Here is a 26709-nt window from a genome sequence, read left to right as displayed (position 1 = left end):
CTATACACGTAACTGTAATCCCTCATCCCCAGAACCATTCTAATAAATCGCTTCTGTATCCTCTCCAAAGTCTTCACGACCTTCCTAAAGTGTGGTGTCCAGAACTGTAGTCCAGTTTTATAACTTCCTTTAGCTTAGCTTCCTTGCTTTTGTACTGTATGTCTCTTTATAAAGCCCAGGATCCACTATGCTTTAATAACTGCCACCATCGAAGTTTTGTGCTCAAACATCCCCAAGTCTCTCTGTTCTTACACCCCCGTTAAAATCGTAGAAACATACATAGAAAATAGGTGCAGGAGTAGGCCATTCGGCCCTTCTAGCCTGCACCGCCATTCAATGAGTTCATGGCTGAACATGCAACTTCAGTACCCCATTCCTGCTTTCTCGCCATACCCCTTGATCCCCCTAGTAGTAAGGACTACATCTAACTCCTTTTTGAATATATTTAGTGAATTGGCCTCAACAACGTTCTGTGGTAGAGAATTCCACAGGTTCACCACTCTCTGGGTGAAGAAGTTTCTCCTCATCTCGGTCCTAAATGGCTTACCCCTTATCCTTAGACTGTGACCCCTGGTTCTGGACTTCCCCAACATTGGGAACATTCTTCTTGCATCTAACCTGTCTAAACCCATAAGAATTTTAAACGTTTCTATGAGGTCCCCTCTCATTCTTCTGAACTCCAGTGAATACAAGCCCAATTGATCCAGTCTTTCTTGATAGATCAGTCCCACCATCCCGGGAATCAGTCTGGTGAATCTTCGCTGCACTCCCTCAATAGCAAGAATGTCCTTCCTCAAGTTAGGAGTCCAAAACTTTACACAATACTCCAGGTGTGGCCTCACCAAGGCCCTGTACAACTGTAGCAACACCTCCCTGCCCCTTTACTCAAATCCCCTCGCTATGAAGGCCAACATGCCATTTGCTTTCTTAACCACCTGCTGTACCTGCATGCCAACCTTCAATGACTGATGTACCATGACACCCAGGTCTCGTTGCACCTCCCCTTTTCCTAATCTGTCACCATTCAGATAATAGTCTGTCTCTCTGTTTTTACACCAAAGTGGATAACCTCACATTTATCCACATTATACTTCATCTGCCATGCATTTGCCCACTCACCTAACCTATCCAAGTCACTCTGCAGTCTCATAGCATCCTCCTCGCAGCTCACACTGCCACCCAACTTAGTGTCATCCGCAAATTTGGAGATACTACATTTAATCCCCTCATCTAAATCATTAATGTACAATGTAAACAGCTGGGGCCCCAGCACAGAACCTTGCGGTACCCCACTAGTCACTGCCTGCCATTCTGAAAAGTACCCATTTACTCCTACTCTTTGCTTCCTGTCTGACAACCAGTTCTCAATCCACGTCAGCACACTACCCCCAATCCCATGTGCTTTAACTTTGCACATTAATCTCTTGTGTGGGATCTTGTCGAAAGCCTTCTGAAATTCCAAATACACCACATCAACTGGTTCTCCCTTGTCCACTCTACTGGAAACATCCTCAAAAAATTCCAGAAGATTTGTCAAGCATGATTTCCCTTTCACAAATCCATGCTGACTTGGACCTATCATGTCACCTCTTTCCAAATGCGCTGCTATGACATCCTTAATAATTGATTCCATCATTTTACCCACTACTGAGGTCAGGCTGACCGGTCTATAATTCCGTTTTCTCTCTCCCTCCTTTTTTAAAAAGTGGGGTTACATTGGCTACCCTCCACTCCATAGGAACTGATCCAGAGTCAATGGAATGTTGGAAAATGACTGTCAATGCATCCGCTATTTCCAAGGCCACCTCCTTAAGTACTCTGGGATGCAGTCCATCAGGCCCTGGGGATTTATCGGCCTTCAATCCCATCAATTTCCCCAACACAATTTCCCGACTAATAAAGATTTCCCTCAGTTCCTCCTCCTTACTAGACCCTCTGACCCCTTTTATATCCGGAAGGTTGTTTGTGTCCTCCTTAGTGAATACCGAACCAAAGTACTTGTTCAATTGGTCTGCCATTTCTTTGTTCCCCGTTATGACTTTCCCTGATTCTGACTGCAGGGGACCTACGTTTGTCTTTACTAACCTTTTTCTCTTTACATATCTATAGAAACTTTTGCAATCCGTCTTAATGTTCCCTGCAAGCTTCTTGCCGTACTCCATTTTCCCTGCCCTAATCAAACCCTTTGTCCTCCTCTGCTGAGTTCTAAATTTCTCCCAGTCCCCGGGTTCGCTGCTATTTCTGGCCAATTTGTATGCCACTTCCTTGGCTTTAATACTATCCCGGGGGATTTCCCTTGATAGCCACGGTTGAGCCACCTTCCCTTTTTTATTTTTATGCCAGACAGGAATGTACAATTGTTATAGTTCATCCATGCGGTCTCTAAATGTCTGCCATTGCCCATCCACAGTCAACCCCTTCAGTATCATTCGCCAATCTATCCTAGCCAATTCACGCCTCATACCTTCAAAGTTACCCTTCTTTAAGTTCTGGACCATGGTCTCTGAATTAACTGTTTCATTCTCCATTCTCATGCAGAATTCCACCATATTATGGTCACTCTTCCCCAAGGGGCCTCGCACAACGAGATTGCTAATATGCGTTCAGCTTGTATTGTTTCTCCTCATTTTTCCTACCAAAATGCATCACCTCACACTTTCCTGCATTGAATTTTATCTGCCACATGTCCACCCATTCCACCAGCCTATGTCCTCTTGAAGTCTATTACTATCTTCCTCACTGTTTACTCACTGCCAAGTTTCATGTCATCTCTCACCTCTGAGTCAGAAGGCGAGTGTATTTAGGTGATTTCCAGTAACCAGAGAACCTCAATTGCTTTAACATGAGAATTTTACAAATTTCAAAATGGTGCCCTAAAGCAAGTCCAAGTCATTAATGTATATCAAAAGAAGCAGTTGCACTAGTACTGAACCCTGGGGAGCACCACTGTATACCTCCCTCCAGTCCGGAAAACATTCAGCACAACTTCCAATTTCTATTCCTTAGCCAATGTTGTATCCATAAGAACATAAGAAATAGGAACGGGAGTAGGCCATACGGCCCCTCGAGCCTGATCAACATTCTGTGGGGGGGGTTCACCATTGACCAGAAACTTAACTGGACCAGCCACATAAATACCTTGGCAACAAGAGTAGGTCAGAGACTGGGTATTCTGTGGTGTGTCTCACCTCCTGACTCCCCAAAGCCTTTCCACCATCTACAAGGCACAAGTCAGGAGTGTGATGGAATATTCTCCACTTGCCTGGATTAGTGCAGCTCCAACAACACTCAAGAAGCTCGACACCATCCAGGACAAAGCAGCCCGTTTGATTGACACCCCTTCAAACATTCACTCCCTCCACCACCGGCGCACCGTGGCTGCAGTGTGCACCATCTACAAGATGCACTCAGCAACTCGCCAAGGCTTCTTCGGCAGCACCTCCTGAACTTGTGACCTCTACCGCCTAGAAGGACAAGGGCAGCAGGCGCATGGGAATACCACCCCCTCCACGTTCCCTTCCAAGTCACACACCATCCTGACTTGGAAATATATCTGCCGTTCCTTCATCGTCACTGGGTCAAAATCCTGGAACCTTCTCAAGGGGCAATTAGGGATGGGCAATAAATGCCGGACTTGCCAGCGTCGCCCACATCCCGGAACGAATTTTAAAAACTATCGATATTAATAGATATTTAAGGCAGTACTTATTATAGGATTAATATATTTAATGCATCCATTATAAACAATGGTTACAAAAGCAAAATACTCTGGATGCTGGAAATCTGAAATAAAAACAAAATGCTGGAAACACTCGGGTTGTTTCAGGTCTTTAACTCGGTTTCTCTCTCCACAGAGTGTTCCCAGTATTTTCTGTTTTTTATTATAATCAATGATTAGCTATTTTGACACCTACCCATTACAATTCTGGAGACTTTTGTTGTACGAGTGACAAGCACATGCTTCAGATCCGTTTCTATGAAAAGAAACACCACAAATTATTCAACACATTCATGTAACAGGGAATAGTAACTCTTCTGTATTTTAAAAAACCTGTTTAAATTACCAGCCTTCCTGATGGAGACTGGGTCTACTGAGAATTATACAGCACCACCAACTCAGCAGAATTAGATGCCCTCTTTTAAAAAAAAAATTATGTCAGCTTTGCATCTCTCCAAGTCAACTTTGACTTTCACATAACCTGCAAAGAACAGCGTTCACAGGACAAAGGTATTGGTGATAGTTAAATGCTCTGCTTTCTAGGACCGAGATGAGGAAAAACTTTTTCACCCAGAGAGTTGTGAACCTGTGGAATTCTCTGCCATAGAAAGTTGTTGAGTCCAGTTCGTTGGATATATTCAAAAGGGAGTTAGATGTGGTGCTTACGGCTAAAGGGATCAGGGGATATGGAGAGAAGGTTGGGGTGGGGTACGGAGGTTGAATGATCGGCCATGATCATATTGGATGGTGGTGCAGGCTGGAAGGGCCGAATGGTCAGCTCCTGCACCTATTTTCTATGTTTCTATGTTTCCATTTAGACACACCAGCTTGAATGATATTAGCCATTCTTTTCTAAATGACCTTATCACAACATTCTAGTCAGCTTTATGCTCCCTGGAATCTATTGCAATGCTCACGTGTAGCCATATCTCGTTGGGTTAGCACACTGACACACAAAATATTGTCCACATGGAATCCAAGGCTTTTCTTGACCATTGTAATTTGATATGAAATAACGCTGTACAATCACAACCCAAATAGTGGTGGATATGGTCCATATGGTCCAGAGTGCAAAACTGACCAGAAGTTGGGCGTTTCACTTAGAGGTCACATGATTACCAGATTCATATTGGTGCAATGAAGATTAATCTTGAAAGAGATTATGGGCCCAACTTTGCCCATCACTGGGCACCGTTTTATCAGCGCCCAGTGAATCTTTTTGCGCCAAAGCTTACTCCAAACCTTCCCCAGTGTCAGGGTGCCGGGGTCTATTACCAGCGCCAGAATGTTTGGCGCCATATATTCTGGCGCTGGTGTACCTTTAAAACAAGGTTCAACACCATTTTCACAGTAAGTCAAACTTTCCCCACCTACAATATTTTTTAAACCAGCACACAGACCCTAGAAACACCGGAAGAAAAACCCTTAGCTGCAGTTAGAGAATCCTCGCTGGCCCGCTGCTATCCCCGGCCAAAGGGACTTTCATTTGGTCTACAATTTAACTTACCTTACAGTTTAAGACAAAATTTAAACTATAAACAGGTATAAATATAAAATAAATAAAAAACTCACACATACTGATGATCCTGCGATGAAAAACGAATGATGGCACAAAATTTTTTTTAAATCCTTACCTTTTTCCATTGTCCTCACGGCCCAAAAAGTCTAAGGAAAATATTAAATAGTTCCAAAAATACATAATCACCATACAAATCCTCCTCCTCTTCTTCTGGGATCCAGTACAGCCTTCTCACCACGCTCCTCGACGTCAACTGGAGCCGCTGTTATCTCAGGCCGAAGGTCTGCACACAAAGGACAGTGCAAGATGTATTGAAGAGGGTGGATAAAGGGGAACCAGTGGATGTGGTGTATTTGGACTTCCAGAAGGCATAGAAACATAGAAACATAGAAAATAGGTGCAGGAGTAGGCCATTTAGCCCTTCGAGCCTGCACCACCATTCAATAAGATCATGGCTGATCATTCACCTCAGTACCCCTTTCCTGCTTTCTCTCCATCCCTCTGCTTGATCCCTTTAGCCGTAACGGCCATATTTAACTTCCTCTTGAATACATCCAACAAACTGGCATCAACAACTCTCTGCGGTAGGGAATTTCACAGGTTAACAACTCTCTGAGTGAAGAAGTTTCTCCTCATCTCAGTCCTAAATGGCATACCCCTTATCCTTAGACTGTGTCCCCTGGTTCTGGACTTCCCCAACGTCAGAAACATTCTTCCTGCTTCTAACCTGTCCAGTCCCGTCAGAGTTTTATATGTTTCTATGAGATCCCCTCTCATCCTTCTAAACTCCAGTGAATAAAGGCCCAGGCGATCCAGTCTCTCCTCATATGTCAGTCCAGCCATCCCGGGAATCAGTCTGGTGAACCTTCACTGCACTCCCTCAATAGCAAGAACATCCTTCCTCAGATTAAGAGACCAAAACTGAACACAATATTCCAGGTGAGGCCTCACCAAGGCCCTGTACAACTGCAGTAAGACTTCCCTGCTCCGATACTCAAATTCCCTAGCTATGAAGGCCAACATACCATTTGCCTTCTGCACCACCTGCTGTACCTGCATGCCAACTTTCAATGACTGATGAATCATGACACCCAGGTCTCGTTGCACCTTGCCTTTTCCTAATCTGTCACCATTCATATAATATTCTGCCTTCGTGTTTTTGCCACCAAAGTGGATAACCTCACATTTATCTACATTATACTGCATCTGCCATGCATTTGCCCACTCACCTAACCTGTCCAAGTCACCCTATAGCCTCTTAGCATCTTCCTCACAGCTCACACTGCCACCCAGCTTAGTGTCATCTGCAAATTTGGAGATATTACATTCAATTCCTTCGTCTACATCATTAATGTATATTGTAAATAGCTGGGGTCCCAGCACTGAACCCTGCGGCACCCCACTGTTCACTGTCTGCCATTCTGAAAAGGACCCGTTTATTCCTACTGTTTGCTTCCTGTTTGCCAACCAGTTCTCTAGCCACGTCAATACATTACCCCCAATATCATGTGCTTTAATTTTGAACATCATTCTCTTGTGTGGGACCTTGTCAAAAGCCTTATGAAAGTCCAAATACACCACATCCACTGGTTCTCCCTTGTCCACTCTACTAATTACAGCCTCAAAAAATTCCAGAAGATTTGTCAAGCATGATTTTCCTTTCATAAATCCATGTAGACTTGGACCGATCCTGTCACTGCTTTCCAAATGCGCTGTTATTTCATCTTTAATAATTGATTCCAACATTTTCCCCACTACTGATGTCAGGCTAACCGGTCTATAATTACCTGTTTTCTCTCTCCCTCCTTTTTGAAAAAGTGGTGTTACATTAGCTACTCTCTAGTTCATAGGAACTGATCCAGAGTCGATAGACTGTTGGAAAATGATCACCAATGCATCCACTATTTCTCGGGCCACTTCTTTAAGTACTCTGGGATGCAGACTATCAGGCCCCAGGGATTTATCGGCCTTCAATCCCATCAATTTCCCGAACACAATTTCCCGCCTAATAAAGATATTTTTCAGTTCCTCCTTCTCACTAGACCCTCGGTCCCCTGGTACTTCCGGAAGGTTATTTGAGTCTTCCTTTGTGAAGACAACCAAAGTATTTGTTCAACTGGTCTGCCATTTCTTTGTTCCCCATTATAAATTCACCTGAATCTGACTGCAAGGGACCTACGGTTGTCTTCACTAATCTTTTTCTCTTCACATATCAATAGAAGCTTTTGCAGTCAGTTTTTATGTTCCCAGCAAGCTTCCTCTCATATTCTATTTCCCCCCTCCTAATTAAATGCTTTGTCCTCCTCTGCTGAATTCTAAATTTCTCCCAGTCCTCAAGTTTGTTGCTTTTTCTGGCCAATTTATATGCCTCTTTTTTGGATTTAACACTATCCTTAATTTCCCTTGATAGCCACGGTTGAGCCACCTTCCCCGTATTATTTTTACTCCAGACAGGGATGTACAATTGTTGAAGCTCATCCATGTGATCTTTAAATGTTTGCCATTGCCTATCCACCGTCAACTCTTTAAGTATCATTCGCCAGTCTATTCTAGCCAATTCGCGTCTCGTACCATCTAAGTTACCTTTTCTTAAGTTCAGGACCCTAGTCTCTGAATTAACTGTGTCACTCTCCATCTTAATAAAGAATTCTACCATATTATGGTCACTCTTCCCCAAGGGGCCTCGCACAAGATTGCTAATTAGTACTTTCTCATTACACATCACCCAGTCTAGGATGGCCAGCTCTCTAGTTGGTTCCTCGACATATTGGTCCAGAAAACCATCCCTAATACTCTCCAGGAAATCCTCCTCCATCGTATTGCTACCAGTTTGGTTAGCCCAATCTATATGTTGATTAAAGTCGCCCATGATAACTACTGTACCTTTATTGCACGCATCCCTAATTTCTTGTTTGATGCTGTCCCCAACCTCATTACTACTGTTTGGTGGTCTGTACACAACTCCCACTAGCGTTTTCTGCCCTTTGGTATTCCGCAGCTCCATCCATACAGATTCCACATCATCCAAGCTAATGTCCTTACTTAATATTGCGTTAATTTCCTCTTTAACCAGCAGCGCTACCCCACCTCCTTTTCCTTTCTGTCAAACCTTCCTGAATGTTGAAAGGATGTTGAGTTCCCAGCCTTGGTCACCCTGGAGCCATGTCTCCGTGATGCCAATTATATCATATTCATTAATTGTTGCCTGCACAGTTATTTCGTCCACCTTATTACGAATACTCCTCACGTTGAGGCACAGAGCCTTCAGGCTTGTCTTTTTAACATTTTGCCCTTTTAGAATTTTGCTGCAAAGTGGCCCTTTTTGATTTTTGCCCTGGGTTTCTCGGCCCTCCACTTTTACTTTTCTTCTTTCTATCTTTTACTTCTGCCCCCATTCTACTTCCTTCTGTTTCCCTGCAAAGGTTCCCATCCCCCTGCCATATTAGTTTAACCCCTCCCCAACAGCACGAGCAGACACTCCCCCTCGGACATTAGTTCCGGTCCTGCCCAGGTGCAGACCATCTGGTTTGTACTGGTCCCACCTCCCCCAGAACCGGTTCCAATGTGCCAGGAACTTGAATCCCTCCCTTCTGCACCACTGCTCAAGCCACGTATTCATCGGAGCTATCCTGCGATTCCTACTCTGACTAGCATGTGGCACTGGTAGCAATCCTGAGATTACTATCTTTGGGGTCCTACTTTTTAATTTAACTCCTAGCTCCCTATATTCAGCTTGTAAGACCTCATCCCGTTTTTTACCTGTATCGTTGGTACCTATATGCACCACGACAACTGGCTGTTCACCCTCTACCTTCAAAATGTCCTGCACCCGCTCTGAGACATCATTGACCCTTGCACCAGCGAGGCAACATACCATCCTGGAGTCTCGATTGCGGCCGCAGAAACATCTATCTATTCCCCTTACAAAAGAATCCCCTACCACTATAGCTCTCCCACTCTTTTTCCTGCCCTCTTGTGCAGCAGAGCCACCCACGGTGCCATGAACTTGGCTGCTGCTGCTCTCCCCTGATGAGTCATCCCCCTCAACAGTACCCAAAGCGGTGTATCTGTTTTGTAGGGGGATTTGACAAGGTACCACATAAAAGATTACTGCATAAGATAAAAGTTCACGGTGTTGGGGGCATGGGTAGATGATTGGCTAACGAACAGAAAACAGAGGGTAGGGATAAATGGTTCATTCTCGGGTTGGCAATCAGAAATTAATGGGGTGCTGCAGGAATCAGTGCTGGGACCCCAACTATTTACAATCTGTATTAACGACTTGGAAGAAGGGACTGAGTGTAACGTAGCCAAGTTTGCTGATGATACAAAAATGGGAGGAAAAGCAATGTGTGAGGACACAAAAATATCTGCAAAAGGACATAGACAGGCTAAGTGAGTGGGCAAAAATTTGGCAGATGGAGTATAATGTTGCAAAGTGTGAGGTCATGCACTTTGGCAGAAAAAAATCAAGAGCAAGTTATTTTTTAAATGGAGAAAGATTACAAAGTGCTGCAGTTCAGCAGGATCTGGGGGTACTTGTGCATGAAATACCAAAGGTTAGTATGCAGGTGCAACAAGTGATCAGGAAGGCCAATGGAATCTTGGCCTTTATTGCAAAGGGGATGGAGTATAAAAGCAGGGAAGTCTTGCTACAGTTATACAGGGTATTGGTGAGGCCACACCTCGAATACTGCGTGTAGCTTTGGTTTCCGTATTTACGAAAGGATATACTTGCTTTGGAGACAGTTCAGAGAAGGTTCACTAGGTTGATTCTGGAGATGCGGGGGTTGACTTATGAGGAAAGGTTGAGTAGGTTGGGCCTCTACTCATTGGAATTCAGAAGAATGAGAGGTGATCTTATCGAAACGTATAAGATTATGAGGAGGCTTGACAAGGTGGATGCAGAGAGAATGTTTCCACTGATGGGGGAGACTAGAACAAGGGGACATAGTCTTAAGAGTAAGGAGCCGCCCATTTAAAAGTGAGATGAGGAACAATTTCTTCTCTCAGAGGGTTGTGGATCTGTGGAATTCTCTGCCCCAGAGAGCTGTGGAAGCTGGGACATTGCATAGATTTAAGACAGAGATAGACAGTTTCTTAACCGATAAGGGAATAAGGGGATATGGGGAATGGGCAGCAAAGTGGACCCGAGTCCATGATCAGATCAGCCATGATCTTATTAAATGGCGGAGCAGGCCTAGGGGCCGTATGGCCTACTCCTGCTCCTTATATTCTTATGTAAGACACTCCAGGCTCAAAGGTGGAACTGTAAATTTAAAAAAAACATAATCCCACTACAGATATTTTAGGTTTTTATAGAGTGCCTAAGTGGAAAATATGTAATTTATATTAAATGTTACCACCATAAATTTTATTATGGTTCAAGGGAGTGTTGGGAGTGCTTCGGTGGACATCACATAATGGCTATTAAATATTCCCTCCGCCAATCTTTTACATTTTAAAGGAGTGTTGGAGTGTTTAGATGGACATAAGCTTATGTTTATTAAATATTCTCACCACAAATCTTGAATGTTTAACTGGAGTCTGGGTGTGTTGGAGTGCTTAGGTGGACAATCAGACTAAGTTATTCATGGATCCAGACTGGGTGAGGGTCACTAATACATGCACCATGGTACTTCGTTGCATGCATCAATGACCCAGAGTAAGGCAGGATCCATGAACACCTGGAGCAGAGAATTCCATAGATTTACGACCCTCCGAGAGAAGAAATTCCTCCTCATCTCCATTTTAAATGGGCGAGCCCTTATTCTGAAACAATGCCCCCTAGTTCTAGATTCCCCCACGAAAGGAAACATCCTCTCTGCATCTACCCTGTCAAGCCCCAGAATCTTATATGTTCACTAAGATCACTTCTAATTCTTCTGAATTCCAATGTGTATAGGCCCAACCTTTCCTCATAAGATAACCCCCTCATCTCAAGAATCAACCTCGTGAATCTTCTCTGAACTGCCTCCAATGCAAGTATATCTGTTGGGGTAAAAGAAAGACTTCTCTCTCTCGGGGCGGACTACTTGATATAGGTAATCGACACCTCGCCCTTCTGTTGGGGTAAAAGGAAGGCTGCACTTCCTCAGGGTGGATTACCCAATATAAATAATCAACATTTCGCCCTTCGCCCTCTATATAACGAAAACGGAAGTGAACAAATGAAATCTCCGGTTTAACCGGCTTTATTTTGAGCAATGCATGGGAAGGTTCAGTCGTGGAACCTTCAAAATACAATAGATTTTGAGTATAATTTGTACAGGCTTTGGGGAGGAGCTACCTTCCTACAAAATCATCATAGAAACATAGAAAATAGGTGCAGGAGTAGGCCATTCGGCCCTTCGAGCCTGCACCGCCATTCAATGTGTTCATGGCTGAACATGCAACTTCAGTACCCCATTCCTGCTTTCTCACCATACCCCTTGATCCCACTAGTAGTAAGGACTTCATCTAACTCCTTTTTGAATATATTTAGTGAATTGGCCTCAACAACTTTCTGTGGTAGAAACATAGAAACATAGAAAATAGGTGCAGGAGCAGGCCATTCAGCCCTTCTAGCCTGCACCGCCATTCAATGAGTTCATGGCTGAACAAGAAACTTCAGTACCCCCTTCCTGCTTTCTCGCCATAACCCTTGATCCCCCGAGTAGTAAGGACTTCATCTAACTCCCTTTTGAATATATTTAGTGAATTGGCCTCAACTACTTTCTGTGGTAGAGAATTCCACAGGTTCACCACTCTCTGGGTGAAGAAGTTTCTCCTCATCTCGGTCCTAAATGGCTTACCCCTTATCCTCAGACTGTGACCCCTGGTTCTGGACTTCCCGTCAGAATTTTAAACGTTTCTATGAGGTCCCCTCTCATTCTTCTGAACTCCAGTGAATACAAGCCCAGTTGATCCAGTCTTTCTTGATAGGTCAGTCCCGCCATCCCGGGAATCAGTCTGGTGAATCTTCGCTGCACTCCCTCAATAGCAAGAATGTCCTTCCTCAAGTTAGGAGACACAATACTCCAGGTGTGGCCTCACCAAGGCCCTGTACAACTGTAGCAACACCTCCCTGCCCCTGTATTCAAATCCCCTCGCTATGAAGGCCAACATGCCATTTGCTTTCTTAACCGCCTGCTGTACCTGCATGCTAACCTTCAATGACTGATGTACCATGACACCCAGGTCTCGTTGCGCCTTCCCTTTTCCTAATCTGTCACCATTCAGATAATAGTCTGTCTCTCTGTTTTTACCACCAAAGTGGATAACCTCACATTTATCCACATTATACTTCATCTGCCATGCATTTGCCCACTCACCTAACCTATCCAAGTCACTCTGCAGCCTCATAGCATCCTCCTCGCAGCTCACACTGCCACCCAACTTAGTGTCATCCGCAAATTTGGAGATACTGCATTTAATCCCCTCGTCTAAATCATTAATGTACAATGTAAACAGCTGGGGCCCCAGCACAGAACCTTGCGGCACCCCACTAGTCACTGCCTGCCATTCTGAAAAGTACCCGTTTACTCCTACTCTTTGCTTCCTGTCTGACAACCAGTTCTCAATCCACGTCAGCACACTACCCCCAATCCCATGTGCTTTAACTTTGCACATTAATCTCTTGTGTGGGACCTTGTCGAAAGCCTTCTGAAAGTCCAAATATACCACATCAACTGGTTCTCCTTTGTCCACTTTACTGGAAACATCCTCAAAAAATTCCAGAAGATTTGTCAAGCATGATTTCCCTTTCACAAATCCATGATGACTTGGACCTATCATGTCACCATTTTCCAGATGCACTGCTATGACATCCTTAATAATTGATTCCATCATTTTACCCACTACTGAGGTCAGGCTGACCGGTCTATAATTCCCTGTTTTCTCTCTCCCTCCTTTTTTAAAAAGTGGGGTTACATTGGCTACCCTCCACTCCATAGGAACTGATCCAGAGTCAATGGAATGTTGGAAAATGACTGTCAATGCATCCGCTATTTCCAAGGCCACCTCCTTAAGTATTCTGGGATGCAGTCCATCAGGCCCTGGGGATTTATCGGCCTTCAATCCCATCAATTTCCCCAACACAATTTCCCGACTAATAAAGAGAATTCCACTCTCTGGGTGAAGAAGTTTCTCCTCATCTCGGTCCTAAATGGCTTACTCCTTATCCTTAGACTGTGACCCCTGGTTCTGGATTCCCCAACATTGGGAACATTCTTCCTGCATCTAACCTGTCGAAACCCATCAGAATTTTAAACGTTTCTATGAGATCCCCTCCCATTCTTCTGAACTCCAACAAGCCCAGTTAATCCAGTCTTTCTTGGTATGTCAGTCCCGCCATCCCGGGAATCAGTCTGGTGAACCTTCGCTGCACTCCCTCAATACCAAGAATATCCTTCCTCAAGTTAGGAGACCAAAACTGTACATAATACCCCAGGTGTGGCCTCACCAAGATAGGCCATTTCCCAATTAATTCCTCATGGGTGAGCTTCCAGGATTGTCCTTTCGCTTGGGTAGCGCTACTTCCCAAGCTGCAGGACCTACCTGTTGGCTTTCCCATCAAGGTTATACTAAGAAAGTCCCTTCTAGCCAACATTTCCTCGGTGTTTGAATTATGCCCCGCCTCCACTTGGGGTCTTCTTTATTTTGCCGAATTTCTGCCCTGCCTGGGGTATCCTCTATGTTGTCAAATGGTGTCCAATTCAGTTGAGCTTGTTCCTCTTTCACAGTTCGAGTATCGGTTTTCCTTGCGGCCCGATGGCCTTCGCATAACCTCCTCAGGTAACGTCCATTATTGTCCCATTGATGGTTTCCTCCTTTAGCTCAGGGGTTATAATAAATCCGTTTATATCTGTCTCATCAAGCGGAGTAAAGCAGAAGTCAGTATCCATAATGGTGCATGAGGTGTTCCTTTCTTCATTTCCGTTGCCGTGGTGCTCACACATCAATCTCCACTTCCTCGTGGAATAGCGATAATTTTGTAGTCCTGTGTTAGGGGCGTGATACTCAAGGTGCACCCGTCCACTTGGTCATATCCACAGTCATCTTTGACCATTCGTAGTGGATCTCGACATAAAACTTGATTATTTTTATAACAATCATCTATGCTGGATCTCTTGTTACATTCCTGGATTTCTCTCCAACAATCCCTGTAAAGTTCGTGTAAGGGCGTCAACTCAATCATCTATCGTGTGCAGGTCTATAATGTTTACTGTTGCTACTCCTGCCGCGTACCATTTCTAGTATCCCTCTTTTTCCCTGGTCCTGCTTTTTACCTGACCCTCTTTCCACATTAAACTTCATGGTTTTTGATTCAGGGCCTTTGTAAGTGTTCGCAGGGTCAGGTTTTTATATCGTGTTTAACCCGCAGAAGTTGGGGATGGTTAAGTCTGTTAAATTTGGGAATACAGTAATTATTCGCTGACGTACCCCAAAGTGTATCTTATCCTTGGTCTGCCTTATCAATCCCCCTTTTGCCCCAGCGTTCATAGTTGGACATGTTTGTGGCGCTGAGGGTGTGGTGGTCGGGGCCCTGGTAGTTCTCACTGTTGCTAAAGTAGTGGGTGGGGCCGTGTTGGTGAGTCTCTCTCGGGAGATACCCCTCTACCATCATTCGTAAGTGAAATCGGCACCCCTATCCCCCAGAGGCAGTATCCTTGTCCTTCCCGATTATAAAACACACCGCGGTCTTATTCCCACTAATTATTGGTCCCGTATTACTGGCCCATCCCCAATGTTGTTTCATTTCCTTGTTACGTTGTTTTATAAGAACATAAGAATTAGGAACAGGAGTAGGCCATCTAGCCCCTCGAGCCTGCTCCGCCATTCAACAAGATCATGGCTGATCTGGGCGTGGACTCAGCTCCACTTACCCGCCCGCTCCCCATTACCCTTAATTCCCTTATTGGTTAAAAATCTATCTATCTGTGATTTGAATACATTCAATGAGCTAGCCTCAACTGCTTCCTTGGGCAGAGAATTCCACAGATTCACAACCCTCTGGGAGAAGAAATTCCTTCTCAACTCGGTTTTAAATTAGCTCCCCAGTATTTTGAGGCTGTACCCCCTAGTTCTAGTCTCCCCGACCAGTGGAAACAACTTCTCTGCCTCTATCTTGTCTATCCCTTTCATTATTTTAAATGTTTCTATAAGATCACCCCAGTCTACTCAATCTATCATCATAAGGTAACCCCCTCATCTCCGGAATCAGCCTAGTGAATCATCTCTGTACCCCCTCCAAAGCTAGTATATCCTTCCTTAAGTAAAGTGACCAAAACTGAACGCAGTAACTCCAGGTGCGGCCTCACCAATACCCTGTACAGTTGCAGCAGGACCTCCCTGCTTTTGTACTCCATCCCTCTCGCAATGAAGGCCAACATTCCATTCGCCTTCCTGATTACCTGCTGCACCTGCAAACTAACTTTTTGGGACGCGGCCTTCCGCGAGAGGTGGGCACCGGAGGGACTGGAGTGCACCATCACGCCCGGCAACCAAATTTTAATTTGATTTTACGTTTTAAAGTTTAATTTGTTTTAATTGCCGGTGCTTTTAGTGTCCCCCTCTCCTTTTATAGGGGGCACTGGAAAAAGGAAAAAATTTGATTTTAGTGCCCAAAAAAAAAAAAAAAAAAAGGGCCTTGTAAATGTCTGGTGTGTCATCCAGGTCGGGTGGCACGGATACATGTTTTATGTTTTGCAGGTAGACTCTAAAAGAGTTTCATGCATGCACAAGGACCCCCAGGTCCCTCTGCACCGCAGCATGTTGTAATTTCTCCCCATTCAAATAATATTCCCTTTTACTGTTTTTTTCCCCCAAGGTGGATGACCTCACATTTTCCGACATTGTATTCCATCTGCCAAACCTTAGCCCATTCGCTTAACCTATCTAAATCTCTTTGCAGCCTCTCTGTGTCCTCTACACAACCCGCTTTCCCACTAATCTTTGTGTCATCTGCAAATTTTGTTACACTACACTCTGTCCTTCCAGGTCAGCTATGTATATTGTAAACAGTTGTGGTCCCAGCACCGATCCCTGTGGCACACCATTAACCACCGAATTCCAACCCGAAAAGGACCCATTTATCCCGACTCTCTGCTTTCTGTTAGCCATCCAATTCTCGATCCATGATAATACATTTCCTCTGACTCCGCGTACCTTTATCTTCTGCAGTAACCTTTTGTGTGGCACCTTATCGAATGCCTTTTGGAAATCTAAATACACCACATCCATCGGTACACCTCTATCCACCATGCTCGTTATATCCTCAAAGAATTCCAGTAAATTAGTTAAACATGATTTTCCCTTCATGAATCCATGTTGCGTCTGCTTGATTGCACTATTCCTATCTAGATGTCCCACTATTTCTTCCTTGATGATAGCTTCAAGCATTTTCCCTACTACAGGTGTTAAACTAACCGGCCTATAGTTACCTGCCTTTTGTCTGCCCCCTTTTTTTAAAGAGGCGTTACATTAGCTGCTTTCCAATCTGATGGTACTTCCCCAGAGTCCAGAGAATTTTGGTAGATTATAACGAATGCATCTGCTATAACTTCTGCCATTTCTTTTAATACCATGGGATGCATTTCATCAGGACCAGGGGACTTGTCTACCTTGAGATCCATTAGCCTGTCCAGCATTACCCCCCTAGTGATAGTGATTGTCTCAAGGTCCTCCCTTCCCACATTCCCGTGACCAGCAATTTTTGGCATGGTTTTTGTGTCTTCCACTGTGAAGACTGAAGCAAAATAATTGTTTAATGTCTCAGCCATTTCCACATTTCCCATTTACTTTAGTCACTCTTTTCCGTTTTATATATCGGTAAAAGCTTTTACTATCTGTTTTTGTTTTGCGCAAGTTTACTTTCGTAATCTATCTTTCCTTTCTTTATTGCTTTCTTAGTCATTCTTTGCTGTCGTTTAAAATTTTCCCAATCTTCTAGTTTCCCACTAACCTTGGCCACCTCATATGCATTGGTTTTTAATTTGATACTCTCCTTTATTTCCTTGGTTATCCACGGTTGGTTATCCCTTCTCTTACCACCCTTCTTTTTCACTGGAATATATTTTTGTTGAGCACTATGAAAGAGCTCCTTAAAAGTCCTCCAGTGGTCCTCAATTGTGCCACCGTTTAGTCTGTGTTCCCAGTCTACTTTAGCCAACTCTGCCCTCATCCCACTGTCGTCCCCTTTGTTTAAGCATAGTACGCTCGTTTGAGACACTACTTCCTCACCCTCAATCTGTATTACAAATTCAACCATACTGTGATCACTCATTCCAAGAGGATCTTTTACTAGCCCGTTATTTAAGTCTACTGTTGCTCCGTCCGTCACCATCAGTGTTTTTGATTCTTTATTAAACTAATGTCGCCCGAGTCCCTGTAATACAGACCTTGCCGTCCCTTAGCCTGTTGTCCTTGATATGAGGCTGCGTTACCCCAGGTTGTTTCCACAAGCACTAGTCCTGCAAAAAAACACTATTTCCCAGTCGTCACCAGTTAGTTAGTGACCATGCTTTTTTAACTGGGCCGTGTTTCCACTTGCCGATACCCCTTATAACTACGCAGGCGTACATGTGCCTTACCGTCCTCGTCATCACCTGATTCCCTTTGGGGTATTTGGACCTTCTGTTCCTTAGTGTCGTTCTCGCAATCCTTGATTACTTGCTGATCTCTAGCCTGTGATTTTAAATCATGTAACTGCTTAGAGCTCCATTTGGACCTTCGTATCCTGTCTTTATAAAGGTCCTTTGTCCTCGCTTCCTGTAACCAAGCCTTCTGGCAGTCTCATTAGTTTAAAGAGTGTCATTCCTGTCATCTGATCAGGGGTTGCCCTGAGCTTCATCTGTATTCGGGGTAACCTGTCTACCCATCCCTTTCCAGTCTCTTTGATTTTTGCCTGATCCCTGGTAAAGCGCAGGCCTGTTTCATTATCTTCCCTGTGAAGTGGATACCTTGATTTCTTCTGCTAGGATCCTGGCCACGGTTTTTGCTGAACAATTTCTAGTGGCGAAAGCTTCTACCCACTTTGTAAACTGGTCTATCGCTAGGCAGTATGTCTTCCCCTTGTTGCTAGGTAACAGTCCAGTAAATCTACCTGTAAGTTTTCCCAGGGTCCTTTCGGTCAGGGCTGATGTCCCATTCTGACCTTTACTTTCCCCCCTGGGTTGTATTTTGCGCATGTCACGCACCTTCTACAGTGGTCCTCTATATCTCTACCCATTCCCTTCCATCACCATCACCTGGACATCGAGCTTATCAGTTGGTTCTACCTGTATGGACATATCCGTGGTATAAATTTAATAGGCTCCCCTGAATGCATTCCGGGGCCACCCCATTCCCATCTTTCCTCCATATCCCGTCGGTCCCCTCTCTGCTGGTACCTTAAGACATGTTTAATTCCTCAGGCACGATGCTCTGACCCGGGCTTCCCCGGCCAGTGTATCCTTCTCCACCACCAGCTTGGCTGCCTCGTCTGCCCATGCATTTCCCTGTTGATGTTGATCAGTGTTTTTTTGTCCTTCATCCTGAAGTCATGTTCCAGGCTATCATATAATCATGCACTACTCCAAAAGCATACTGACTGTATGTATATATGTTTACTCTTTTTCCCTTAGCCAGCCTCAGTGAGGGCCACCAATCCAGCCACTCGAGCTGATCAGCCCCTTCTAACCGTCCTTCCCTTCTAACCTGTCCACTGCTATCTACCACTGCCCATTCCGTCCATGGTATCCTGTTGATATAGCGCCGAGACCCATCTACGTATAGATCAACGTCTGCCTCCTCAAGCCTGACTACTGCCCTGGTCTTCTCCCGTTGGGCTATACTGATGCTCCTTTCCCCGAGTAATGATCCATCCTGCAAGGTTGTTAGTTGTCTTTTATTACCGTCCCGTTTGGTGGTGGGGGGGGGGGAACACACGCAAGAGCATTGCTTCCCACCTAGCCATTCGCATGTCGGATACCGTTTTTAGCCTTCCTGTGTTAAGCAATTCTACTAAGGTATGCTGGGTACGTGTCCCGACATTTCTATGCCACTGGCCTATGCCTGTCCCCATGTAATGATCTTGACTGTGGTGGGTATAGATGTGAAAGGGCCTATGCTGCTCAGGTAATCCCAGAGCTGGAGCACTTGAGAGCTTGTTTTTTCTGCAGTAGTTGAATAGCCCTAGTACTGGCCTAACCTCTTTCCTGGCCTGGGCATTGATCAAATTGCTTCTTTTCTGCTCTCAGGCATGTGTCTCTTACCTTGTGATATTATGCATCCCAGATATATTACTTTGCTCCTTCCCACCTGCAGCATCCTAGGATTTATTTTTAGTCCTGCACTCTGTAGAGCTCCTAACATTGTAGTTAAAGCTAGCACATGTTGTTGTTCTGTTCTGGAGGCAATAAGGATATCATCCACATACTGCAAAAGGGTGCTCCCTTCTTCTTTGCCGGTTGGGAGCCTCGTCTTCTTGTGCCCCCCTCCCTTATTGCAGCTAAAACAAATCAAGGGAGCTGCACAAGGGGTATATCTCCTACCCCTTCCTCTCTGCTATTTTCTCCCTTTGTTCTGACTTTAACTCCTCTACGTGTTTTGCCCGCTCAAGTTTCATCGTAACCTTGCCCCACTTTAAATCCAAACTTTTGATGGGCTTCTCCTAGCTTGTCTTTAAACATCCCGTGCTTGAGGAATTCCAATCTTTGCATTTTTGCTGGATCTGCTCTTCCCTTATTCTGCCATTCCTCATTTTGTACCTCTGGTATCGCTTTGTGCCAACTTATCGGACCCGTTTTGGCTTTTACCAGATTGTGAATGTCTGCTATGGTTAGGTTATTGGCATCTAGCAGTTCTTTTGCCAGAATTCTGTATTCCTACTATTTGCTTTAGGGGTTGGTAACTCATTCAAAAGAATTTGTCTCTCCTGTGGGCTGAGGGGTACCTCCTGCATGGTAACGTGGGCTGCTCTACATCCATTGGTGGGAATTGTAGTAGTGCATATTGGTGCCGCTGATAGATAGCCATCATATGCCGGGGGCCACTCTACTCCGCAGTCGTTATCCCAGTCTGGTTTACTGTTAGGTTGGGTTTGTGGACTACACTTAATCACAACATCAGCTCTATTGCCATAAGTGATGGTGCTATGGCTGCGCACTGCACTATCCATCTGGTCCCTTTTTATCTCTTCCAGCTTATTTATCTTAGCTTCTAACTCTTGAATTTGTTTTGTTTGAGCATCTATTTCTTTTATCTGTCCTCTGTAGCAGGCGAGTATTATTACATAGACTGGTTCAGTTTTATTTTTATTCTGACTATCCCACCATTTTCTCTGTCCATCTGGTGAGTCTTCTGGCTGCCATCCTTGCTTTTTCATTTCTTTTATTAAGAAACCCAAATTAATAATGTCCAGTATAAAACAGCTGTCAATGGAAAGGGTTATCTCCTTTACAGGTTTATAAGGCGGCCTGACGTCACGATGTGACTTTGTGTAATTTTTAAACCTTTCCCAATATGAGAATCTCCCCCACCCACCCCCACCTTTTAGGTTGTATACCTTCTTTTTCAGGCAATACACCTATCCCCAACCTTGGTTTTCATCCTTTCATGGTTCGCCATAACTTTGTTCTACAGATTACCCCTTCTAATTCTTTATACAGATTACCTCCTTCTCCATCAATGCTACAGCTGCAGGTGGTACAAAATCATACTCACTGCCATTGCTAGCTGTCACATCATCCAGGTCGGAGGGTCTACACCCTGTTCGCACCAATTGTTGGGATAAAAGGAAAGCTTCTCTCCCTCGGGGCATAATACCATAAGTAATCGACACCTTGCCCTTCACCCTCTAACGAAAACAGAAGTAAACAAACGAAACCTCAGGTTTAACCGGCTTTATTTCGAGCAATGCAAGGGAAGGTTCAGTCGTGGAACCTTCAAAATACAAGAGGTTTCAAGTATAATTTATACAGGTTTGGGAGAGGAGCTACCATCCTACAAAATCATCGATAGGTCTATCGTATCAGCGGAGTTACATTGGTTTGTCAACTCTTATCAGACTGGCGGAATGGTACATGCATCTCCCATCATTGTGTTGTTCCATCATTTGTACTTTGCCACAGTCTGTATGTCGCCTAAAGTAACTTCTCAAAATACTGGCTTCCTTATCTAAATTGTAACTGCTGACTTGTTATGTGTTACTAAGGTTAAGGATACAGTTTTAATGAGTTATAAGTGTGCTATACCTACATAAACAAGTGTTATATACATAGGCAATTCCTCAGATCTAATACTGATTAGTTCACCACCTTCAGCATTGTGTTCTGACCACCTGTCTGCTCTTTTGCCTGCTATAATTTACATTCCTTACAATATTCTTCCTTAAATAGAGACCAAAACTGTACACAGTGTTCCAAGTGTGGTCTCACCTGTACAGTTATTGCCCTTGCAATAAAAGCCAACATTCCATTTGCCTTCCTAATTACTTGCTGTATCTGCATGCTAGCTGCGTTTCATCCCTCTGTACCATAGCATTTTGTAGTCTCCATTTAAAATTGTTTGCTTTTATATTCTTCCAACCAAGGATATCCTAACATTTTCCCACATTATACTCCATCTGCCAAATTTTTACCCACTAATTAACCTATCGATATCCCTTTGCAGATTGTGTCTCCTCCTCAATTTGCTTTCCCACCTATCTTTGTATCAGCAAATTTGGCTACAGTACACTTGGTCCATTCATCCAAGTCATTAATATCATCTTTTCTTAGGCAGTCCCTCGGAGTAGAGGATGAATTGCTTCCATACTAATAATTTCTCAAGTTACTGAAGAGACCAATGCGGGACCTACAGTCTCTGTCACAGGTGGGGCAGATGGTGGTTGAAGGGATGGATGGGTGGGTCGGGTGCTTGAGTTGTCATGCGCTCCTTCCGCTGTTTGCGTTTGGCTTCTGCATGCTCTCGGCGAAAAGACTTGGTGTTCTTGGATGCTTTTCGTCCACTTTGGGCGGCCTTGGGTCAGGGATTGCCAGGTGCCAGTGGAAATGTTGCACGTAATGGAGGCTTTGCTCACTGACCAAATGGTCAACATTATTGTATAGAAAGGTGAAGTAACAATACTCTGTCCAACACTATTTTCTATTTTAGTACTGTCAGAGCTGAGAATTGAGCACCATTACCCTCCCCTGGTGCAGTTTCCAATGATAACTCCTTGAAACAGAACTAATTGGAAGCCGTGGAAACACCAACTGATATGGTGGACCATGAAATAGATCGGACTCACTCCTGACACCAAAGTGGAAACTGCAAGTAAGAAATTGCAAAAAGTTTCTATAGATATGTAAAGAGAAAAAGGTTAGTGAAGACAAACGTAGGTCCCCTGCAGTCAGAATCAGGGGAAGTCATAACGGGGAACAAAGAAATGGCGGACCAATTGAACAAGTACTTTGGTTCGGTATTCACTGAGGAGGACACAAACAACCTTCCGGATATAAAAGGGGTCGGAGGGTCTAGTAAGGAGGAGGAACTGAGGGAAATCCTTATTAGTCGGGAAATTGTGTTGGGGAAATTGATGGGATTGAAGACCGATAAATCCCCAGGGCCTGATGGACTGCATCCCAGAGTACTTAAGGAGGTGGCCTTGGAAATAGTGGATGCATTGACAGTCATTTTCCAACATTCCATTGACTCTGGATCAGTTCCTATCGAGTGGAGGGTAGCCAATGTAACCCCACTTTTTAAAAAAGGAGGGAGAGAGAAAACAGGGAATTACAGACCGGTCAGCCTGACATCGGTAGTGGGTAAAATGATGGAATCAATTATTAAGGATGTCATCGCAGTGCATTTGGAAAGAGGTAATATGATAGGTCCAAGTCAGCATGGATTTGTGAAAGGGAAATCATGCTTGACAAATCTTCTGGAATTTTTTGAGGATGTTTCCAGTAGAGTGGACAAGGGAGAACTAGTTGATGTGGTATATTTGGACTTTCAGAAGGCTTTCGACAAGGTCCCACACAAGTGATTAATGTGCAAAGTTAAAGCACATGGGATTGGGGGTAGTGTGCTGACATGGATTGAGAACTGGTTGTCAGACAGGAAGCAAAGAGTAGGAGTAAATGGGGACTTTTCAGAATGGCAGGCAGTGACTAGTGGGGTACCGCAAGGTTCTGTGCTGGGGCCCCAGCTGTTTACACTGTACATTAATGATTTAGACGAGGGGATTAAATATAGTATCTCCAAATTTGCGGATGACACTAAGTTGGGTGGCAGTGTGAGCTGCAAGGAGGATTCTATGAGGCTGCAGAGCGACTTGGATAGGTTAGGTGAGTGGGCAAATGCATGGCAGATGAAGTATAATGTGGATAAATGTGAGGTTATCCACTTTGGTGGTAAAAACAGAGAGACAGACTATTATCTGAATGGTGACAGATTAGGAAAAGGGCAGGTGCAAAGAGACCTGGGTGTCATGGTACATCAGTCATTGAAGGTTGGCATGCAGGTACAGCAGGCGGTTAAGAAAGCAAATGGCATGTTGGCCTTCATAGCGAGGGGATTTGAGTACAAGGGCAGGGAGGTGTTGCTACAATTGTACAGGGCCTTGGTGAGGCCACACCTGGAGTATTGTGTACAGTTTTGGTCTCCTAACCTGAGGAAGGACATTCTTGCTATTGAGGGAGTGCAGCGAAGGTTCACCAGACTGATTCCCGGGATGGCGGGACTGACCTATCAAGAAAGACTGGATCAACTGGGCTTGTATTCACTGGAGTTCAGAAGAATGAGAGGGGACCTCATAGAAACGTTTAAAATTCTGACGGGGTTAGACAGGTTAGATGCAGGAAGAATGTTCCCAATGTTGGGGAAGTCCAGAACCAGGGGACACAGTCTAAGGATAAGGGGGAAGCCATTTAGGACCGAGATGAGGAGGAATTTCTTCACCCAGAGAGTGGTGAACCTGTGGAATTCTCTACCACAGAAAGTTGTTGAGGCCAATTCACTAAATATATTCAAAAAGGAGTTAGATGAAGTCCTTACTACTAGGGGAATCAAGGGTATGGTGAGAAAGCAGGAATGGGGTACTGAAGTTTCATGTTCAGCCATGAACTCATTGAATGGCGGTGCAGGCTAGAAGGGCCGAATGGCCTGCTCCTGCACCTATTTTCTATGTTTCTATGATTGGTGATGCTGAGTTTGTTTTCTTTGGAACAGAGGAGACTGAGTGGAGACCTGATTGAGGTGCATAAAATTATGAGGGGCCTGGATAGAGTGGATAGGACGGAGCTGTTTCCCTTGGCAGAGAGGTCAACAACCAGGGGGCACAGATTAAAAGTAATTGGGGGGAGGTTTAAAGGGGAAATGTCTTCACCCAGAGGGTGGTGGGGGTCTGGAACTCGCTGCCTGAAAGGGTGGTAGAGGCAGAAACCCTCATCGTATTTAACAAGTATTTGGATGTGCACCTGAAGTGACGTAACCTGCAGGGCCACGGACCTAGAACTGGAAAGTGGCTGGGTAGCTCTGGGTCGGCCGGTGCGGACACGATGGGCTGAATGTCCCCCCCCACCCCCGTGTCCCAAGGGCCCGGGCAGCAGCAGCAGCACTGTGCCAGTGAGAGAGAGACACCGGGCGAGTGCGGGGGAGGCCTGGTCCCGGGGTAAAAGCAGGTTCCCCCTCCTCCCTCAAGCACTCGGGGGGGCGGGATCAACGCTGCGCAACCGAGAGTAAAATCCACTCCCTGGGGCCCGGCTCCCTCCCCGCGCACACCCAGGCCCGGGCCTCACCGTCTTCTTCGCCGCCGCCACCATCTTGCCCGCCGCGTCTCGCTTTGATTTCTCCGACTGGAACGAGGAGGCTCAAGTGTGAGAGGGTTGTCGGGGCGGGCAGCCGCTGTGTGTGTGTGTGTGTGGCAGGGAGGGAGGGAGCTCCTCGCACCGCCAGCCGACACCAAGATGGCCGCGCCGCCTTCCAGCGCCCAGCTCTCGCGAGAGCTGGCTGATGTCTCGGTCCACTCCCTCTCCCAGGGCAAGGCTAGACGAGGAGCTTGCGCAAAGGTGACCCGCACTCGCCTTGGGGTGTGGTGGGGGCGGGGGAGGGACACGTGCCGCACACCGCCCGGCCCGAGTAGCAGAGCATGCGCAAACGTGACCCACAGTCGCCTTGGGGTGGGGACACGTGCCGCACACCACGCGGACCGGGGGCGAGCATGCGCACACGTGATTTGCATGGGGGCAGACGCATGCACACACGTGACCCCCAGCCGGTTGCATGTTATCACGTGACCCCGCCAAGCTCCATGGCAACGCTGACAGCAGTTCCCAGACTCCAGACTGAGAGAATTGAAGTGGGAGCTTTTGCTTTTGATAATTTTCCTTTTGTTTTTATTTGTAATTTGCATTTTATTGTTCAGTGAGCACTATTCAATTGTTTTCTGATTGATGACACCTACTTGGCAATTAGAAGAATAGAGAATTGAATTTGGGGCCAAGAGTGTTGTAGATGCAGAATATAATAGTATCCTGGCCAATATTTATCCCTCAATCAACATCACAAACAGTTTCTCTGGTCATTATCACATTGCTGTGTGTAGGAGCTTGCTGTGCGCAAATTGGCTGCCGCGTTTCCCAAATTACAACAGTGACTACACTCCAAAAGTACTTCATTGGTTGTAAAGCTCTTTGGGACATCCATGAAAGACGCTATAGAAATGCACGTCTTTTTTGACACCTGGGTCATCCTAATTGTCAACTAAAGAATAAGGCAGGGAAAATAGAGTACGAGAGGAAGTTTGCAGGGAACATTAAGACGGACTGCAAAAGCTTCTATAGATATGTAAAGAGAAAAAGATCAGTAAAGACAAACGTAGGTCCCCTGCAGTCAGAATCAGGGAGAGTCATAACAGGGAACAAAGAAATGGCAGACCAATTGAGCAAGTACTTTGGTTCGGTATTCACTAAGGAGGACACAAACAACCGTCAGGGGGTCTAGTAAGAAGGAAGAACTGAGGGAAATCCTTATTAGTCGGGAAATTGTGTTGGGGAAATTGATGGGATTGAAGGCCGATAAATTCCCAGGGCCTGATGGTCTGCATCCCAGAGTACTTAAGGAGGTGGCCTTGGAAATAGCGGATGCATTGACAGTCATTTTCCAACATTCCATTGACTCTGGATCAGTTCCTATGGAGTGGAGGGTAGCCAATGTAACCCCACTTTTTAAAAAAGGAGGGAGAGAGAAAACAGGGAATTATAGACCGGTCAGCCTGACATCGGTAGTGGGTAAAATGATGGAATCAATTATTAAGGATGTCATAGCAGTGCATTTGGAAAGAGGTGACATGATAGGTCCAAGTCAGCATGGATTTGTGAAAGGGAAATCATGCTTGACAAATCTTCTGGAATTTTTTGACGATGTTTCCAGTAGAGTGGACAAGGGAGAACCAGTTGATGTGGTGTATTTGGACTTTCAGAAGGCTTTCGACAAGGTCCCACACAAGAGATTAATGTGCAAAGTTAAA

General features: G+C 45.0%; 1 protein-coding gene across 3 annotated transcripts in view; it reads right to left on the bottom strand.

Annotated features, from left to right (window-relative positions):
* Positions 1-25240, bottom strand: part of LOC139277990 (sterile alpha motif domain-containing protein 9-like) — a 34493-nt gene extending 9253 nt beyond the window's left edge. Inside the window, exons 1-3 of one of the 3 annotated variants that reach the window (XM_070896639.1) lie at positions 24980-25240; positions 5424-5520; positions 3915-3974 (exon numbers count right to left, since the gene is read on the bottom strand). In XM_070896639.1, the coding sequence (XP_070752740.1) occupies positions 3915-3918 (4 nt within the window). In that variant the 5' untranslated portion in view covers positions 3919-3974; positions 5424-5520; positions 24980-25240. Of the gene's footprint in view, positions 1-3914; positions 3975-5423; positions 5521-20921; positions 20994-24979 lie in introns of those variants that run through there. The other 2 variants (XM_070896647.1, XM_070896655.1) reach the window with 2 other exon arrangements.
* Positions 25241-26709: the final 1469 nt, after the last annotated feature.

Source organism: Pristiophorus japonicus, chromosome 1, assembly GCF_044704955.1.
Source record: "Pristiophorus japonicus isolate sPriJap1 chromosome 1, sPriJap1.hap1, whole genome shotgun sequence".
Classification (NCBI taxonomy): domain Eukaryota; kingdom Metazoa; phylum Chordata; class Chondrichthyes; family Pristiophoridae; genus Pristiophorus; species Pristiophorus japonicus.
Note: the sequence above shows the minus strand (reverse complement) of the source record. Positions and strands in the feature narration are given on the sequence as shown.